We start from the raw sequence: 20,788 nt of genomic DNA on the forward strand, positions 1-20,788 counted from the left end.
TCCCCAAATAAACTCTATTCTATACTAGAGCCATCCTATGACTGATACCTTAGTGGGGGAGGAATGCCTCAGCATGGACCCACTGAAGCACTCCCTTCTGCCACACCATACCACATTCTACAAAACATATCAGTATGGACAAATAATTATTCAATACGGAGAACAGTGTATAAGGAGGGAGCCTAAGGTTATGTGCTCTGGTCTGTTTTATGGTGTGCCAGGTAAATAACACAGACCAGGTAAAACATGAACAGTGAATGTTTAATTGGCTTATAGTTCTGGAGACTGGAAAGTCCAAGATTATTAGTTCATGTCTTGTAGGAATCTTGCTGCTGAGTTATAGAAAGGCATAAGGCATCACATGGCAACAACAAAGTCTGCATGAAATTGCAAGGGTAGGTGTAACTTGCTTTTATAATGTACCTGATTCTGTGAACACAGTAGTCCACTCCCAAGAGTGAAGCCCTCATAACCTCATACCTGTTGTAAGAACCATTTCTAACTCTTCTGCACTAAGAGTTAAAATTTCAACACATAAAGTTTATAGATCAAAAACCATTGCAGTACTCACAAAAAAATACTGGAAGAATGACTTTAGATGCATGTTAGAGAGACATGGGCAAGTCAAGACAAGGAATCATACCAAAATAGAAGCACTGTGTGCCCACAGGAACTCAGTATTCAATGCCTTTATTCTCAGGGTTGCCTTGAATCTATACTCCCTAAATTCAGGTGTGGTGTTCTTCTGCTGCCCTATATGTGGCTCTAGTAGAGCTAAGGGGTCTCTCAGTGGCTATTGGTCATCTTAGAGATATAGCAATTACTTATCACCTAGCCTCAAGGTTATTTTAGAAAGCCATAGGGCCTATACAAAGAACTGCTACCTTGGTGATGTTCTAGAAAGCCCCAGTAGGATAAAGTTCAGTAGAGCCAATGGGCATGTCTACTCATGAGATCTAGAACTGGACCAAGGTGGGAGACCTAGCCTGGGAAGCCACAGGCATAAGACTCCAATCCATGAGAGATCCAGTGTGGCTTGCACTTAGCAGAAGAAGTAAGACTTGCCCTGGTGTGTCTAAAAGTGAACATTGACCCCAGCCAAATGTTTCCTTAAGACACTGAAGAATGAGGCATTCTCTTTGGGTTTGGGGCTTACCTAGGACCTAATATTCCTTCCTTGCACTTTTCTCTCAAATGAAATAGGAACAGCTTTCACATTTCTGTCCCACTATTATAGTTTAAAGCTTATGATGCATGTGTTTTCAGTTTCATAGTTGGAGAAAACCTACTTCGGGGTGCTTATTCTCTTGATTTTCACTCACTTCTGATTTATATGAGGCTCTTAAGTTGGTACTTTTGAGTGTGTGTCAGAATTATCTTCAGATACTAAGAGAGAGGTGCTAAATGCATTTTGTATGTGAGGTCATACATTTGTAAAAGGTCATACATTTTAGGGCAGTGGAATGCTTTGGTCTGAATGAACATCAAAAAATCGTGCTCTCTGTTGGAGTAGTAAAGACAGGCTTTCAGCTATCCCCGACCCCGGCACTTCAAGTCTCTGCGAGGCTAGGCCAAGGTTAATACTTTTTTGGGACTCCTCCTCGGTGTGTAAACAAGTGTTTCTGATTCTTGTGCCTGCTCTCAGGGCTCTTTTATTTCTGTTGGTTTGCCCTGTCCAGCCTGGAGGAGACGTTTTTTGTTTTTTGTTTTTATCTTACTATATTTTATTTTGTCATGTTTTGTTGTTTTCTCTTAGAAGTCTGTTCTTTTCTAATAAGAGACAAAAAGAGAGTGGATCTCGAGAGGAGGGGAGGTGGGGAAGTACTGGGAGGAGTAGAGACAGTGGAAACTATCATCAGGATGTATTATATAAAAAAGGAATCTATTTCAATAAAAGAAAAATTTAAAAAGTATGAGGGCAATTGATTCATGAGTACTGTTTTCATGGGAGATCAGGACTATATAAAAGAGCTTGAGTGAATTAATATGTCTGTCTGTCTTTCTGCCTTTCTGATACCAAGGAAACATCACAAAGGCCTCATCAGACCTAAAGTCTACTTAGTACCATGGTCCTAGACCTCTCATCTTTTATACCTCTAAGAATTTTGGTTTTTGACTTATTAGCTGATCTTTGGTGTTTTTGTTATAGCAACAAAAAATGGCAAAGACAGACATTTAAAAGCTTAAGTTTTCAATCCAGAAAATTAGCCTATATAAATCTAGCCATTATAAGGCCTAGAGGAGTTTTCAATATGCGATGGGGTAACATATTTAATATACTTTATTCAAGACCTAGAATCAAGGTCTTGAAACTATAGATATGTTACACTATGTGTTACTGTATTGCTCGAAGCAGGCTATAGATGTCTTCACAAACAAACAAAGATGTTTTCTCTGGAGCACCCAGCAGTGATTCTGATACTGATAATTCAACACCAAGAAAGTAGCAACCAATTAAATTTCACTGTGTTCATAACTTGGGTGTGCAGTAATAAAGAACAGCTTAGAAACCTGCAATTTTATTTGGTTTGTGGGTAAATACACACCCTACTTTAAGCAGTAAACCTAGCAACCCTGGACCCAAACCTATGCTGAGTAGCCTCCACACCCACTCCGAACAATAGAATATATTTTTATGTTCAAAACAACCATCAGTGATTCCCCTTCCATGGAGAGTTTCAATGCTGTTGTATATCTTTGGATATATCTAGGTGTGGGAATGAGAAAGCTGACTCAGTTCAGACTGGTCTGGGGCATGTGAAATAAAACATTATACCCTCTTAGTGAACTTTCAGGAAAAATGCTCTATTAACATCCTATGCCTATCCATAATTAGATGTACACATGAATAAGACTAGAAACATTAGAGGAAGAAGCATGCTCAGAGAAAAGGTTGTATAACCCAAAGCTGTCCATCAAAATATAAAACCATCTTTCCTAACCCCTAGTAGGTAGTTCCTTCTCTTAATGCCATGAAAAGATACTCTAAACAGTAAGCAGGGCTCTTGAGTATTCTCTGACTTGCGTAGCCTGTTGTCTCTCTAGGATTCAGAAAGTTTCTTTGCTAGTTTGGAATCTCTGTGTGTGTGCACCTCCCCTGCCCACTTTAGTAAAACATGAAACTTTAAGCATAAATAAGGCGTCAAGACCCTGAACACACCTGGTTTAGATACTGACCATGGGTAACATAATCCCAATTGGTGACAGTGTGGTAGTCAGAGTCCATGACATTGAGCAAACGCACAGGATGTGTGCAAGCTCATCGTTGGCTTCCTCTGCCAAGGCATCCATAGCACAGGTCAAGAGTGTGGAGAGGGAAAGGAAACCCAAGAGTTAATGGAATGAGAGGAGAAGTAAAGAATGATGCTTTTCTTGCTATATGAGAGGCTAGACGATAGCCACAATCAGCAGATTTCCTTCTCAACCAAGGAACCATCCCAGGAGCAGCAAGCGTCATCTGATAAAGGTGTAAAACACGGGAAACAAGGGCTCTAAATATCTACATCAGGATCAGAGTTGGATGAGCAAACCTTTATAAGGAAATGTAGCCATCTGCCTGGGTATCTAGCCCGTGTCTAGTTTATCTAAGACCCCGTTTTTGGTATCAAACACTGATAAAAAACAAGAAGAATAAAAAATGTTACCACCCATTACTTTTCAACTGTTCGTTTTGAGAAGTAACCAAAGTTATAATGGATATTTACCAGATTAAAATAGTCTAGATAAAAGGAGATGGCGTAAGTGGTTGGGTGTTCCTTCCCATTGTTTCTTAGCCCTAGCAGGATCTAACACCATGCATTTCTTTTATCCTTTTGTTTGCCGTCAGCCTCACTTGGTTGACTGGAAACTCTAATGGGGGCACTCATTTTATTTTATTTCATTTATTCTATATCATACCATTATACTTGGACAGTACCTAGCACACAGTAGGTACTCAATACATGGATGTCGGATGACAGGATAGAACAGATAATACCAAGCCAACAAGCAAGAGTCATAAACACCAATGCACGGTTTCTAAGTAGGAGTGAGAGAGAGAACAAAATTGGCTCTAAGTAGAGTCAATAAGAGATCAAGTTCCAGCCTGTCCCTGGCCTCTAATAGGCCCATTTCTCTAACGTGCACCAATTTTCCGGTCTTATGTATTGTAATCCTCTTCCAGATTTAGTTTTCTTTGCTTTATAATGATGAGAAAATGTATGCTATATTTTCCAGATCTAGGTGTCTGCAGAACTCCTGTTAACTTCTAACAGGAAAACTTGAAGAAAGGCCAGGCACCAGGAGGAAGCCCGCTACTTGGCTTGGTATTATCTGTCTCTATCCTGTCATCCATCATCTGTGTATTGTGTGCCTACTATGTATAAGGAAGGACTCATTCAGTCCTTGCTGATCCTTGCCAGTAGCCACACCCATCCAGCCCCCAGCCTCCTTTATAGTACCCATTTGATTTATTTAAGCTTGCCTTCCAGAAGAACTAGAAGAGTTAGGTTCAATACTTACCTCAGAACTTTGAGCTCAGAGTATCTGTGCCCTCAAGTCTTAGACCCAGTTCTCCCACACACATGGAATTTCCTTAGACTTTCTCCTCCATTTCCCATCGTGCAATTGATTTTTATATAAACCTCTGCCTAAACACCAACTCTAACTCTAGGTTGTCACGGAGCCTTAGTAAATGCTATTCTTGCCTAGAAGTAAAGTCTATACCAGTTGGAAGATTGCATCAACTAGATTTGGGGTTGCATAATTTCTCTTGGGTGACAAAGTGGGAAATATTTTGTGGTTTGTGAATCATAAGTTGTCTGGTCTTGGTTGTAGCTATTTGTAGTCAGCCTCTATAACTTTGTGAATGAAAAAATGCAATGTTTCCATCAAACGTTTACAAAAGCAAGTGGCCGATGGGGAACATTAAATAAGTACATAGACATTTCTTAAAACTGTGAGCAAGGAAACAAAGCTCACAATTCTCCAGACTGGGTTTAACAAACAGACATGGAGATTGACATGTAGACGGCCAGGAAGCGATAAGAACTTGGCCCCATGGAACAGCAGAGGGCAAATGGGCTCCATACTTGGGCCAAGATGAAACAATGATATCACCGGTTTGGAGCCATGAGCCATGTTGACTGCTATGAGGGAGGGTCCAGGAGTCTCCACACATCAAAGCAATGCTATAGAGGAACACACATAGGCTCACCTTGGAAGGAAAAATCACCTTTATTCTAATTATAGCTCTTACCCCTTGACAGAGCTCTCTTGGGAATAAACAAGACTTAAAAACAAAAGGCCTAAACTAACAGATGTATTGATTCCTTGCTAAGCTGCCTGACAGTGGGGGCCAGAGTGATATGAAGAGATAAGGACCCAGTGATGGAGAAAACTTCTTAATACTGTAGGGATAAATGACCCACAGAGCATATCAAATTGCTTCAGCCTAGGAGGGAGTTTCTCTGATGACAAATAGCTGAAAATAATTGTGGAGAGACATCGATGAAGGGTGTTACCGTGCAAGCTGAGAACGATCAGCTGGTATTTGGAAGAATATCATCATTTAGGAAAGCTGAAAAACTCTAATAATGACTCACTGAAGAACTTTCCAGAAATATTTATAAGCATAATTAACAAAACTACAGATGTTCTTCATCCAGGGTACAAGGAAAAACAATCACTGGAATATGTCCCATAGAAATGGTCCCTTTTCCAATATTTACCAGGCAAAATTCTTAGCACCACGGGGCCCATGGTAAATGTTATCATGTTTCTAGAGTCAGAGAGTGTTAAAAAACAAAAGCATTTTGAAAATGTATCTAGAGTCACATTTATGAGCCTTCTAGCATTCTTTGAGCGTGCTGGATAGTTCTAGCCATGTGTATCTCATTAACTCACTTACCCATCTTAGTCTTACCTCGTGCTTGAGATAAGTAGACCAAGATACAGATAGTTGTGACCAAAGGGCTATGACTAATGAACGCCCAAGCCACTCTGAATAGGCAATCGGTTCCAAGGGCTGCAGTTGAATGTGACTTTCTTTTAAACCTCTCTAAACCTTTGGGCAAGTAATTTTACATGGTAGCTTCTCTAAGAGCAGATTTTTATGGGGTTGTGTTAGGCTTTATGGAGGTGAGAATCCAACGCTTACAACTAATTGAAGTAGTCAGCTGCTTTTTTTCTTCCACGTGATTTTCATAAAAAAGTAGTCAGGTAAGGCTCAATAGAGATTTTTTGTTTGTTTGTTTCCCAGATTTTCAAACTACAAAATGCTGAATAATGCATGCCCTGTGATAATGCATGTTAAAGAATCTAAATTACCTATTAAAAATTCTACAACTTCTGCACCAAACTCACACAGGGACTCATTTTGTACCTTGCTCATCGCGATTGTGCATCTGGCCCTCCTGTTTCCTTAATCCTTTTCTTAGAGCAAAGAGGGATGGGCAGTCTTCCTCTCCGACAACCCCCGACCATCCTATGCCTCATGCCCTTGGTTCCCTGGCTTGCAGAGGAAATGGTCATCATCTCATCTCTGCCTTTCAAGCATTTTCAGTTTCCCTTCACCACTTATCTCTTCCTCGTCTAAGTGTGCAGGAGAAAGGTCACTTCTCAGGAAGTGCTTTCCAGACCTTGCTAGCTCTTTAAGCCATCTGCCTGCTCTCTTGTGCTAGCATAACCTCGCAAGAACACAGTCTGCTGCGTCATCGATAACCTCAGTCCTTCCTCTCACCAACCCTCGTCATGTCTCCTCACCAGTTTATTACCTCCTAGTGCAAACCTACCTCTTCCTCCCCATCTTCTCTCATGCTTCTTGCACTTCTTGTTCTATGCCAGATATTTGGCCAATTGATGAGGACATTTTATATCATCAGTTGAACACACACTATCTAAAGTCTCTTTCTTCAGTAGACTGTAAGTGCACCAAGAGAGCAAATTTGACTTTGTCAAACCAACAAGCACTGCACACATAGTAGCTTTAGATGACCTATTGTAGGATGATTTGAACTTGTATTTATGAGCGTATTATGGAAAGAAAGAATTGAGTAACTCCTGTTGTCGTCTGCCTTCTATGTGTAGGCTGTGCCATGAGCATTCACACACACACACACACACACACACACACACACACACACACACACACATGTTAAAAGGAAAACAATCTTTTTTTTCACTCTGCTTTAATTCAGTGAGTATGTATTTACTACATACATTGCTATTCAATGTTCTGGGCACTAGAGATATACCTGAAGAAAATATGAAAAAACTGGTTCTCTGGAAGCTTATATCATAAAAGGAGGGACTAGGGGGCAAAGAAGTCAGCAACGGTACCAGTCAGATGGTAGTGAGTGTCATGAAGGAAAACAAGCAGGGAGGGAAGAGGGCTGTCCATTTTGTTTCTGTTTTTACCGGGCGAGTTTGAAAGGCTGATGGATAAGAAACATTTGAGACAAGATCTGAAGGTGAGCAAGTGGACACCATACAGATTCAAAGGGGGAGGAGCTACAGAGACAGTAGGGAGCTGAGACAAGTGGGGTTCAGACTTCATGGCCAGCTCATCTGGCCCTGTTTCCTGGGCAATAGATCTGCATTCACTTTAAGGAGATGGGAAGCCGCTGACTGGTTCTATCTGAGGAGAGAAGGACATGATTTGCCTGTGTTTAAATAGGACCACTGCATTTGTTTCCCATCACCATTTAATACATTACCTCAATCTCAGTGGATTAATAACCAGCCCCACCTCCCAGTCCCCAGGTTATTAGCTCAGGTCCTGTAGTTGGCCAAGTCCAGCCTACTACAGCTAGCTCTTCTCCTCAGGGTATGACGGGAGTGGGATCAAAATTCTCCCGGCCTGAGTACAGATTTGGAGGCTCTGGACAGAAATGTTCTCCCAAGCTTATCACAATGTTATCAGACTCGTTCCATTAGGATTACTATGCGACTGAAATTTTTGTTCCTTGACTGCCTCCAAGCCAGGGTTCCTCTCCCCTTTTACAGAACACACACATTCCTAGCTACCTGGATTCTTTCTTCATTGTCCAAGTTAGCAGCAGCAGGCAGGAATCCTCCTGTAACTAGCGTCTCTTAACTCTCTACTCTGTGATGAATGATGCAGTATTAACAAAAAGAACTATGGGGTCTGGTAGCTAAGGGTCAGGGCATGGGAGGTTCTCTTTTGAGGATGTGGGAGATTATAACATGTTTACAATTGAATAAAAACTAGCAACACAATGATCCTACAGACAAAGGAATAGTTGAAACTTTGTGTACAAATGGATGGGGTGCATGGCACAAAGGACCTTGCCTTATGTAGGACCTCCTGAATCAATGCATAGGTGGACTTGTAAGAACTAAGTTATCTTCAAGTGGTTTTGGCTTCTCAGTAAAATAGCAGAAAGGGTCTTAACCTGAGAATACTGTAGAGGCTTGAGGGGTGGGGTTCTATAAGGAACCCTCCATTAAGGGAGTGGGCAAATCAGGGGATTTCCAGAAATGCTTTCCTCACTGACACAGTAGACCACAAGTGAGTTATGAATCAGGAACAAGGGGCCGCTCTGTCTTGGGTTCTGCATATTCTCTGTGATGTGATCAAGCTGCTTCCATTTAGACAGAACTGTTGCTTTGTCTGTTAATCCCCACACAGAGATAGCTTACAACTTGAAAGGCTTGAAACATAAGCAAGATTCTTTTGTGCATGTTAAATTGTCAGTTTCTATGTGGATACTTCACTCCTTCTTTAAAAGGGGAACAAGAATACCCATAGGAGGGGATAGGGAGGCAAAGTTTAGAACTGAGACTGAAGGAACAGTCATTCAGAGCCTGCCCCACATGTGGTCCATACATATACAGTCACCAAAACTAGATAAGATGGATGAAGCTAAGAAGTGCAGGCTAACAGAAACTGGATGTAGATCTTTCCTGAGAAACACAGCCAGAATACAGAAATACAGAGGCGAATGCCAGCAGCAAACCACTGAACTGAGAACGGATCCCCGTTGAAGGAATCAGAGAAAGGACTGAAAGAGCTTGAAGGGGCTTGAGACCCCATATGAACAACAATGCCAACCAACCAGAGCTTCCAGGACTAAGCCACTACCTAAAAGACTATACATGGACTGACCCTGGGCTCCAACTGCATATGTAGCAGGGAATAGCCTTGTTGGGGCATCAGTGGAAGGGGAAGCTCTTGGTCCTGCCAAGGCTGGACCCTCAGTGAACTAGATTGTTTCGGGGAGGGTGGTAATGGGAGGTGGATAGGGAGGGGAACACCCATATAGAAGGGGAAGGGGAGGAGTTAGGGGGATGATGGACAGGAAACAGGGAAAGGGAATAACATTTGAAATGTAAATAAGAATTACTCAGTTTAATAAAGGTGGAAGAAAAAAAATGTCGGTTTCTAGGGATTTGACGATATTTTATTTGCTTTTCATTTGTTTATTTTTGCATCTTTTTTGTGACCATTAATTATTTTGAGTCTTACTTTTCCCGAGTTGATTTTTGCAAATCTAATTTTTACCATCTCTTTTTTTAAAAATGTGCTCGTTTAGGAGCTGGTGAGATGGCTCTGTGGTTGAAATCACTGGGGGCTCTTCCAAAGGACCATGTTCTACTTGGAGCACCCACTTGGCAGCTCCCAACTGTTTCTAACTCCAGTCCCAGAGCATCGGATGCCCTCTTCTGACTTCCTTGAGCACAGAATCCACATAGTGCAAAAAATACACATGCAGGTAAAACATCCACACCCAAAGAAAATAAATATAAACAATTAATTTCTTATTTTACATTGACTCTTTTTTGTCATGGTTTATGGCCGGAAATTAGATAAAATGTGATAGTTTCTGTGTACTCATAGGAGAAACTGGATAGTAAATTTCTTTAAATGTTTCTGATTCCTCCATTGTCTCAAATTTGTATCAAAAGTGTTGTAAATTCAGTCCCCCCTCCCCCTTATAACTTCTTTGGAGGCCAAAGTAAGTAAAATGGTGGAGTCAGTGTGCCCTTGGAACACTTAGAATAAACTCCGGGAGTTAAGAAAGAAAACCACAAGAGAGGGACAGGAGTCAGTTCTAGGCAGAGCAGAGGTCCCGTTGATTTGTCTTTTGTTGGGAACTTACATCTTCCTAATACAAAGGAACGGAGCAATAGCCAGGAGCACAGCCACTGCACAGCTATCTCCCCTCTCAGAATTCTCACCTCAACTTAAATGGTCCCTTTCCGGTGCACTAAGGAAAGCTATTCCTCCTCATTCCTAGTAGGTTGATGTTCATTACTCTAGTCCAATAATGATGATCTGTTTTCCTTGCTAGTAATTAATTTAGAAATAGAGAAGAGAGCTTGTGAGCTTGTGATGCTCTGAAGTAGCTATGCTCAACCAGGACAAAGGCCATGAGAGATCCTGTAGAGGACACCCTTGAGGAAAACTGCCACATAGGGTGAGAGTGACAGGTCTGAAAGGCAAAAGAACCTTGGACCCTGAGAATGCTCTCTGGTCACGACTCTAACGAACCAAAATGCTGCCTTATTTCCAGACTCCCAGTTAAACACGATGCTGGTGATAACACAGGGAAGAGAGTCTGCATTTTAAACAATTCTGGCTAGGTATTCTGATTTCTTCCAGACCCTGCCCCCCAAAAAAAATCCCATTGAATTTGTTATATGATCTCTATACCAGATCCTGGGGCTGTAAATTGCTTGGAGCTGAATAAACTGGTGTGGCCTGCTCGCCTAGAGTCAGCATGGGGCCTGGGGAACTAGAAGAATTATATTCAGGCCCAGCAATCATTAATCTTTCATGCTTTGCTAGTTCCTATCCACACTTCCCTGGACAGTACTTGACTTTGGCTTTTGAATACTCCCACAGCACTTTGATCATTTACAAGAAGAGCTCTTAGGTCTCTTGTTATAGTTAATGTTCAGGCTTCCTTTAATATTGTGACCCATTTGAGGACAGAGGTCATAGCTATCACCCTTCCATGCCTTAGTACAAAGTGACACTATTTACAGTATGCTCAAACGATACTTGCTGAACAGGAGAATTGCACAGCTGGGCCCGGAGAGTACTGCAGAGGAAGCCCAGAGCCTGGCTCTGAGAGGGGAGTCGGCCAGAGACATCTCTGCAGATCACCAGACATCCCCACTTGGGCTTCTTGGGTGGTGGCTCTAGGAATCCTCTGCTCTCCTCCCCTCATTCCTCATGTGTTTCACCTCTGAAACACAACTGACTGAAGCAAACAAACTTATTTCCTCTCCAGGACACCAACATCTCCCCTCCCACTGGTACTCACTAGCCCCTGCCCCCAAACACAGTCTACACAGGAATCAGAGACACCCTTTTCAGTGTAACTCATATCATGCTATATTTGTATTTAAACCCTCCAATTGTTCAAAATCATACTTGGACTAAAAGAACAACTCCCTTCTGCGTACAGTATCTCCTAATCCCATTTTACTTTTGTCACAGTTCTGTGCTTGCTTCTAATGTGCCTGCAGGAGACTATGAAGGCCCAGGGGAGGTGGTCCTCCTGCATATTTCTCAGGACTGCAGTCCACACACTCCTCACAATAATTCTTGACATTAAAAAAAAAGTATTGAGTTGACAAATAATGCCTTAGTTACTGCAGCACTTTAGCCCTAAAGAGGGGCTAACTCTCTCATGACTGAGTAATTATATTATATGGAACAAAAGGATAAACAAGTATAAAAAATAAGGTTCACCCCAGAGATGTGGTATGGAGCTTAAGTAAGGTGGGTATGGATAGGGGCCGTCTAACTCAGGTTGGGGAATGTGACATCAGGGAAGGCATGTGTTGTGGCCCCACAGCTACACTCTGTTCTATATACTCTGAGCATCCAGAACTTGCAGAAACCTATGAACAAGATCACTACAAGGTTGTTTTTTTTTTCAGACCGAAGATGAGTAAATTGTATAGTATATGCTCACGGGTCTATTTTTTTTCTCACACAGTGAACCAAATCCTGAAAAGAGGTGCACTTCAGTGTGTACATTCAGGTCTGTAAGCTACAGGAAGCTTCACATGAAACTCTACTTTTGAAGTTCAGTGTAAAACTGGAAACCCTGTTCGTGGAAACGAATCAAACAGCTCAGAAGTGCTAATTTTGTGGTGTCAGATTATTCTCAAATGGAAGGGCCACCTTCTTGCAGAGGTCATGCAGGAACTGTGAAGATTAAAGGTGGAAATCTTTACAAGATAGTGATTTACGACAACGAAAGGATTAGCATTCGGCCATAAAGCGATGCTTAAACATTAACTCTGAGAAACTAGCCTTCAAAGCATTTCTTCAAATCAGCTATTTTCCAGAGTCAACAGACAGGCTCAGGGGAGACTATAAGGCAAAAGACTTGGGTTCCCAGCATCTGCAACTTACTTGCAAGCTCTTGAGCATCCACATCACAGTGTTCCTAAGTTTAAAAAGATACAAATCTGTCTGAAATCGACTACTCTGTTTAGATGAAATAATATAACTTGTATCAGAATCAATGCAAGTATTGTGTTAGTGGTAAGTCACAAGGAGTTGTTACTACCCTACTAATACTACTTAATGAGGCAGGAGCTGAAAAACAAGCAAGAGGCATGAGAAGGAAAAGACCCCCTCCCCCTTCCACAGCCCCAACATTGGCCATTGCTTGAAGACTCACCAGCTGAGAGTCAGGAAGACAGTTGACAAAGCTTCCCGAAAAGTTTGACTACATCGAGGTATTCTTTTTACATAGACCTCTTTTCAAATGAGAACTTTTAAAGAACCATAAATCGTGTTCAAGTCCTGAGCATATATACTTTTCAAACTGATCTCAGCTTTGTGAGAACCTACAAATTTCCGGATTTTTCAACTGAGTCTGTAAAAGTTTTTACTCCCTGTGCAACCTTGTGTACTGAGTTTTATCTTATCAACTGTAATCCGGTCCAGGGCACCCAGAAATGGCACTATGATCTCACCAGCATCAAACCTTTATTTAAGGCTACTATAATGACACATAAGTCCAACTCTCTCTTCAGAAGTTCTTACCTGAGAGTAGGTCTCTACCCCATGTGCCTCTTTCCACTAACCTTCTATTTAATAACCTCTGGGTAATAAGCTCCAACTCTCTGTGTGTGTGTGGGGGGGGTTGGGTGGAGGGTTTCCATGTATTCTTCACTTAATCCTTAGGATAACTCTTGAAAGTACCCTTATCACTTTCCATTTGAGGAAAAACAAAGTTACTTCTTTGTTGTTGTAGAACAAATATCTGCCAAGCTTGAACAACAGGCTTTTTCCTTGACTGTGGCTCAGAAATTTGGATGTGGACCACCTTGGGATTCTGGCTTAGGGTCACTTACCCTGACACTCTTTCCTGTGGTGAAATCAAGAATCCTAGCATCACCTGAGTGAGTGCAGGCTTTCAAAGGAACATCTCAGGGTATTGTAGGTGGAACTGTGACTCTTGGCTCTTGCCCACTCCCACTGTCAATAAGGCCATTGGAAATCACAGATAGATACCGGCCCGGGAATGTCCCAGTGGTTAGAGCACATGCCCAGAACTCATGAATCCTTCGGCATAATCCCCAGGATTTTCCAGCATGACATAGTGGGAGGAGGTAGGGAAACCTGGAATGTTAATTCTCGAGGAAGTCGCCTGCATATAGCATTAGATAACAGTAGAGGCCTCTGAAACAGGCTCCTTTCCTTAAAACATTTAGATGTAGAGATTAGCAGTCGTGACATTATAACCATGTAAATTAGAAGCTGTAACAATTTTGCTAGTAGGATCCAGCTGGTTGTATATTTGATCACAAGCTAACAAAAATGACAGTGGTGTTTAACAGTGTCAAGTATCAGTTGGAGTCACATGGTCTATATGTGAATATCTACTCTACAGAACCCGGAGAAAGTTCCTTAATTTCTTTGGCGTCCATCCTCCAAGATGGTTCAGTGATACACACCTTCTGGTGTTTTCAGCCCCCAGTGGTGTACTGGGTTGTTTGTCCTTGCTAATACCAAACACCGGGATCAATGCTGTGAGGGCCACTTCTGAAGCTAAGCTGTGGCTGGCAACAGGCCTTCCTGCTTAGCCCTTCTTGCATCTGCTTTGCTGACGTAGGAGGCTCACATCAGGGAAACTTAGGTCTGAAGCTAAACACTAAATGAATGACCTTGCACAGGATCCTGGGTCTTCAGTTAATCAGTCAGGTGACCACCTCAGGAGAGACCCTAAACCAGGACAGAATCCAAAGGTAATCTACACCCAAATTCTTCACCTATTGTCTAGGAGATAATGACCTTTTCCACAAGCTTTGGGAAAATCCCTTCTGCAACAGTGAAGTTGAAGCCATTTCCTCTACTCAGATGGAAATGACAACAGTACTCTTTCCAAAAGTTGTCTTAAGGATTAAATGAGGAATAACTCAGCTCAATACAAGGCCCAAAGTAAACACTTGGGGATTATTCTCTCAAATTCAAGGCACCTACTCCCCCACAAGGCAAACTGCTTCTGTGTTAATTACAAGCCACCTTCCCCTTGGGGCCTCAGTACTTAACTTTGAAAGCACACTCAGCCAGTTCAGTCAGTCCCCTTAGCTTGTTACTCTTTGACCATTAACTAGGCACACAACCTTCTCTTTCTCAATCTCTGATCCCTTTTGAGAGGTGAGGAAAAGATTTCCAAGACAAAGAAAGTTAAGGAGCACGCTGTAGGAAGGGAAAAGAAAGCCCAGATTGCTGGCCTGAATAAGGTCAGTTGCTGATGATCAGGGGTTGACGAGAGTCAACTGAGCTCTTACAGGGCAGGCTATTGAGAAGCTGCACTCTGAGGTACACAAAGCTTCCATTCAGGCTCATCTCCATCCTTTCAACTGGGAATGGATCCTAGACTTTCACCAACTTTACAGATGCTATCATTCCTCTTCCTGGTGATTCCTTTCTCCTCCTGTTTGGGTTTCTTTAGTACTGAGGGTGGATGAGAAGCCATGTTTCATAGAAACTAGAGGAAGGTATTGAGGAAATTTACTGTGGAGCAAGGAACAAAAGGAGAAGGATGCGTCTATTCCATAATTAAGCTGAATAAGAAAATGATTGACCGCTAAGTATGTCAAATATTGTACCATAAAACAATCACAAACTAACTGAGAAAACTTCATTTCCACTTGGCCATTGGCTTTTCTGACAGGTAACATGTGTTACTGATGTCTCTCTGAGAAATGAAACACAACATGTCTCTACACAAGGTAAGTGGAAATTCAAAGAGAAGTTTTGCATACACTGCACACATACCAAGCAGGGAGGTTTTATTTTTTTTCCCTACAGAAGGGCAAGTTTCTCTGCTAACTTCTGGCTTCAGAAAGCTTTTTATCTTTCCAAAAAGACAATGCTGAAGACTCCTCCCTGTCCTGTTTTGTGTTTACTGCATCTGGTCCTGTTGACATCAGCGTTTCACATGGAAACAGTTGACCTGGCCCTAAACCAGCCTTTCAGAGGACGAGCTCGGGCTGCTCTTTCTTTCAGGTCCCTTTCAGCTCTTTAATTCTTTGCAAAGAATTTAATTCTAGGTCTCTTTTGTTTTCAATGAATTCTCCCTCTCCTCTTTTTTTTTTTTTTTTTTTTTTTTTTTTTTTCGAGCTGGGGACCCAACCAGGGCCTTGCCTTGGCAAGGGTGCGCTACCACTGAGCTAAATCCCCAACCCCTCTTTCTTTAATTCTGTCTCCTTTCCTTTATCTGTCTCTCTATGCACTTCATCCTTGCCTGAGCAGAAGTGATGTTAAACCTTGAGTGCCTCCGGGTTGGACAAGGGAACATCCCACCATCTCATCAGGATGAAGCAGGGTCCTTGTAAGAATCCTTCCCGAGTGCCACAACCCAGAAAAGGTACTGCTGACTTAGCGGGAGTGCCGAAGGGCTAGGCGGTCATCTCTTCCCCTTACGATAAGGTAAGAGTTGAAGCAAGATGACTTTCATTTCCTATCTAAACACACAGAGTTCAGAAGTAAAAAAGAAAGAGCAATGTAAGTGTAAACAAGCTACCAGGAAACCGGATTTCTACCCGGCTGTCAGGGAGTCTCTGCTACCCTCCCCCACACCTTCTTAAGATTAACCAGTCACAGAAGTACAGCCATTCACGTCTGAGTAGCTTCCAGCTTCCAAATTGTGAACTGCACCTTGTCTGGGGCCACATTCTTTGCTTTTCCTGCCAGTCTACCCTCCTTCCCACTACAAATCCCAAGCACCCAGACATGCTCAAAATTCTCCCATCCAAGCGTTTTAAAGGAGGAGGGTTGGCTATGCAGTGGGTAAAGTGCTTGCTGCTCTTGAAGAGGATGAGAGTTTAACTCCCATCACCCTCAGGATGGCTCACAAGCATCTGTAACTCCAGTTCCAGGGGATCACTACCCTCTTCTGACTTCCATGGGCACCAGATATTCCAGCAGTCCCTGGAGCAGGCAAACACTTACATGCATGAAGTATAATGTATAAATCTAAGTATATATAATGTTCCATACTTTTACATCATCTAGGGGTTAAAGGCCACTCCTTGCTTCCCATTACCCACCTTCCTCTCTGGCTCCCGAGACCTTTAGAATCCCAGAACACGGAATGTGATCATTGCATTTATTGCCACACGAGATACTCATGCTTTCTAACTCTTTTCCAGATTCCTTACAGGATCCTCTTGTCTTTAGAGCAGTGTGCTCAAGTCTCTCTAGAACAAACCCTACCCTACGGATCAGTGGAAGGAGATGCATGGATCTCTCAGGAAGTCCTCTGCAGAGAAACATCCCTGATGTTTTCTTTAGGGAAGAGAGTGGGTGCTATTCATGTCATGCGAAAGGTCACAACAAGCCCTCCAGACTCTGCATGCTCTCTCCAGGAAAATAGAATCCTTACAGTTAACAGTAATTTGAGCAAGCCCCTTGGAAACAAGATTATGATTTGATCCCCAAGTTTATTCTTTGTCCATCTCCAGTGAGTTTGTTCATAGGCTATAATCCCACAAGCTTCCCTTAGGGAAGTTCTGTGATTACAGTCCCCTCCCCACCTCCTCACCCCGCCCCCCAGGGGGAGGATCTGTGATGGATCTGTGGCTTTGAAGAGAAAACTAGTCTATCCAAGCTATCCTTTGAGAGTCTTTGATTCTAGATAGGGCTCATCTTCTCCCCACCCAGATTTTTGAATGTTACTTAATTTTCCTTTTTTTTGTCTGTTTGTTTGTTTTAAAAGTACTTCAAGAAAGGGGCTTGTATCTTCCAGGCTGGCCTCAGTTTCTTCTGCTGCTAAGGCTGGTCTTGAACATCTGACCTTCCTTAGTTCCCGAACAACAGAACTAAGTTTGCCTAAAACAGTAATAATCACTGGTGTCTTAATTAAACGCCATCAGCTGAGGCGTCATTGACTAAGCTTTGGTACCGTGGCTCCATCATGAAACCGGATCATTCTCATAGCTCTACATGTTAATTGTCAGTTATTACCCTGAAGTCTGGCTAAGGCCATCTGACTACATTTCCACCGGGAGAGACTGGTTTGGGGATGACTGATTTAGAATGTGCACAGTGTGGAGGGTGTAATTTGTAGTGGTTCACAAGAGAAGGGGAGTGGACGGACACTCAGATTAACTATTCATGCTTATTGCATCTAATAGTGCCATTCCATTATCTGCTTTTTTTTTTTTTTTTTTTTTTTTTTGTACCAAAAGCTGGGGCTAACCTGGAAAATTCTGGCAAACTGACTTTTGGCTTTCAAGGAAACAACCCAGTAAAAGCTGACTGACTCCAAGTCACCCTGTTGTGCACAGTGGCGATTTAGTGATGCAACATTTCTAAAATGGTCCAATAATTACTTCTCTACAACTGAATCTTTCAATTGGCGAAATCTCGTCATGTCTGAAGGAGAAATCTCTGGATTTCCTGATGTTGTTGATGTTGCTGTTTCCTTTCTTTCTCATTTCCCATTCCACTTAAGACATTCTCATTCCCTCATTGCTATGTTTTGGATCTTCAAAGGCTGTCTTATTTCCTTAGAAGCTCTACAAGCACAATCCTCTAAAATCAATTTGAAGCTAAGATACTTTCCATTGCATTTAATAAAAAGAAACCGTGCCTCCCTCCCAGTTTCAGGAAGTGTGTATTTATTATACACAACAAAACGAGGAAGCCTTAAGACCTAAACACTGGAGCCCCCAGAAGCAGCAAACGTATTTAGAGACTTGTTAAGTCTCTTCAGCCCTAACCTAGCACAGGGGTCAAGGCCCCTAGTAAAGTAAGTGGGCTTTGCAAGATCACATGCCACCTAACCACGGCTCCAACCACCCTCTCTTTTTAAGATGTTGCAAGGTTCTACCTTTGTTCAGCAGAACCACTGGCACGGTGATGATGGTGACAAGCGCAGCGACACCAAGCAGTCCCAGAAGAACCTTCCACGGCGTCTGCAAATAGGTCAGGTTGCCAACAATTAGAGGGAAGCCTTTGTTCCTGCTCTAAGAAGAGGGTTAGAACCCGGCCCCTTCAGAGGCAGAGGGGTTTGCAGGTGCAGGAATAGACTGGAGGGATTTGGCGCTCACTCAGCAGAAGCACTGAATTTTGGCCCCAGAGCATGATCTTATGATCTTGTTGGCTTCTCCTCCCACCCAACCTCTGAAGCCAAATGAGAGTACCGCGTGCGTTCCACGGGTGACTGTCCCCGACTTCCAAGGCTCAGTGCCTGGGTCCTAGTAGGACACGCCACAGATCTAAGGCAGTGTGAGGGACTGACTTTCCTTCACCTGTTAGAGTGGCCCCATGGCTTCCGCCTATTGCCAGCTCCTGGTTGCGTCCAGGAACGCTAGGGCAGTTTAGGGGAAATCTGTCAAAACACCACCACCCACAACCCGACTCTGGGTTCACGGAGCCGCGACGCGGGGTGCACTCACCTTCATGGTCGGGCGGCTCCTTGAAACTGAACTCTGAAGCTTGAGCGCAGGCAGAAGTCACCGCGCGGAGACGGACGTCCTGCGCCTCTGCTCTGCACACAGTCACCCTGAGCTCGCCGCCAAGTTTCGGCCCGAGTTAAACATTAGTTAGCGCCAGGCGGGCTTCGGTGCGCAGTGTGGGCGCCCGGCAGCCGACCCAGCGCGGAAGGACTACTAGGCGAGCCAGGGAGTGGCACGCAGGGCCCCCGTGAGAGGGGGACACAGGGGACAGCGAACCCCCTTTGCCGAAAAGGACATTGCACATTGGGATTTAACTGTTCCTCCCTTGCGTGGATAAGCAAGGCAGCTGAGGTCCAAGAGGGCATGGAGTTTGGCAGATTCACAGCTCACTGCAGAAACTAGTTGCCAGTTCTCTTGTCTCTTTCCCTGAGAGGTCTGTCAGGCTGAGAGAAGGGGTTGAGTGTCCCATGTTATCTGGCTAGCAAAGAAAGAGAAAGGGTGATTGTTCACCTTTGAATGACACTTCAGGTTGAATATCGGTATTAACTTTCCCCGGGGAATTTTCACTAATTTTGCGGGCATCTCTTCTCATCAAGAAAAAAATAATAACGCTACCACTTCTTAAGTGGGAAGTTACTTTAAGCACTGTTCTACGCGATTAATGTGTTACTTTACAGAGAGGAAGATTACGCACAGCGACATCAAGTCACTCTGCCAACCCACTCAGCCATGATGCTATGGAGCTTAAATTAAGAGTGCAGGGCACTGCAAGAACGCTGAAGCCACTGGACCTTAGTCTTTCGTGTCTCCATAATTTAAGGAAGTATATTTCTTCATAAATCATCTGTGGCAGGCCACATAAATAGACTAAGGCACACACACACACACACACACACACACACACACACACACACACAGTCTCCTTAATTATGTCTCCCAAGTGTCCAATCTGTTTCTATCTCCCTCTTCTAACACCTAAAGAAGTTGAGTCAAGACTTCCTGGAGTCTTGAGCCAGAGTTGAAAAGGCAGACTAAAAAGACCTGCAGGGAACAGAATATCAGAAGGCTCCTTGCTGTCTATTGCCGTCAGCCAGTGGGGCTTTCCACAAAAGTAATAAACACACCAGCCCAGGGCTGAACCTGGAAGCCTGCACCAAGGGTCACTGGATGGATCTACAGAGCAGATCATCTTGTTCTCTGGGATAAATCTTCCATTCATGCACAGTTATTTCCACACTCTGTGGACATTCTGTGAGTTTTCATGTATCAGCCTTTTGATGGTGTTTTAAACAAGTCCGTAACGAATCAGCCAGTCGATATATTATCTACCACTTGGGTTGGCGTAGACGCTCCAGCTCATCATTTCTTTTCCCACACAGAATGTTCTGTTCCTCAGGAAGAGTTCCTGAGCACAGCTTTCATACAGTAGCTTCTCCCCCCTCAGCTGTGCCCTCTTTCTTTGCTAAAGAAGGATGCTTCACCTTCTACCATTCTTTGGTTAAAGGCAACTCTCCCTAAAGCCGCTGAGGGAAAGTGTTGAGGGAGATACATTGCCACCATGGGAGAAGGCACAGCAGAATCCCAGTTCTCTGAATCGGTGCTCATTTTTGCCTTGTGGGATCTGGTGGGCTTGTCTTGTTTCTTCCGGAAATACACACCATTCACATCCTAAAGTCCACTGTGCTCGCATATGCCAACTTCACCATTTGGATGATTAGGTAAGACTGTTCATTGTGGAGAACTCATTTGTGTATTTAGTTGGCAATATCTCTTAAAGTGAATATTCTAAACAAGAATACATACTTAAAGCCATAACTCCCATTTGGAGATCGGTCCTCTGCATGTTAAATTATGACGATATAACCCAGTGTGACCCCGATCATTATAAAATGGTGAAGCAAAGACGGAC

At 43.1% G+C, this 20,788-nt stretch overlaps 1 protein-coding gene across 1 annotated transcript in view; it reads right to left on the reverse strand.

The window, feature by feature from the left end:
- The window catches only part of Dpp4 (dipeptidyl peptidase 4), an 82,034-nt gene extending 63,030 nt beyond the window's left edge, over positions 1-19,004 (reverse strand). Inside the window, exons 1-2 of the mRNA XM_032903386.1 lie at positions 18,880-19,004; positions 18,312-18,396 (exon numbers count right to left, since the gene is read on the reverse strand). Coding sequence (XP_032759277.1) covers positions 18,312-18,396; positions 18,880-18,885 — 91 coding nt within the window. The 5' untranslated portion in view covers positions 18,886-19,004. The remainder of the gene's footprint in view (positions 1-18,311; positions 18,397-18,879) is intronic.
- Positions 19,005-20,788: the final 1,784 nt, after the last annotated feature.

This window comes from Rattus rattus, chromosome 5 (assembly GCF_011064425.1).
Source record: "Rattus rattus isolate New Zealand chromosome 5, Rrattus_CSIRO_v1, whole genome shotgun sequence".
Classification (NCBI taxonomy): domain Eukaryota; kingdom Metazoa; phylum Chordata; class Mammalia; order Rodentia; family Muridae; genus Rattus; species Rattus rattus.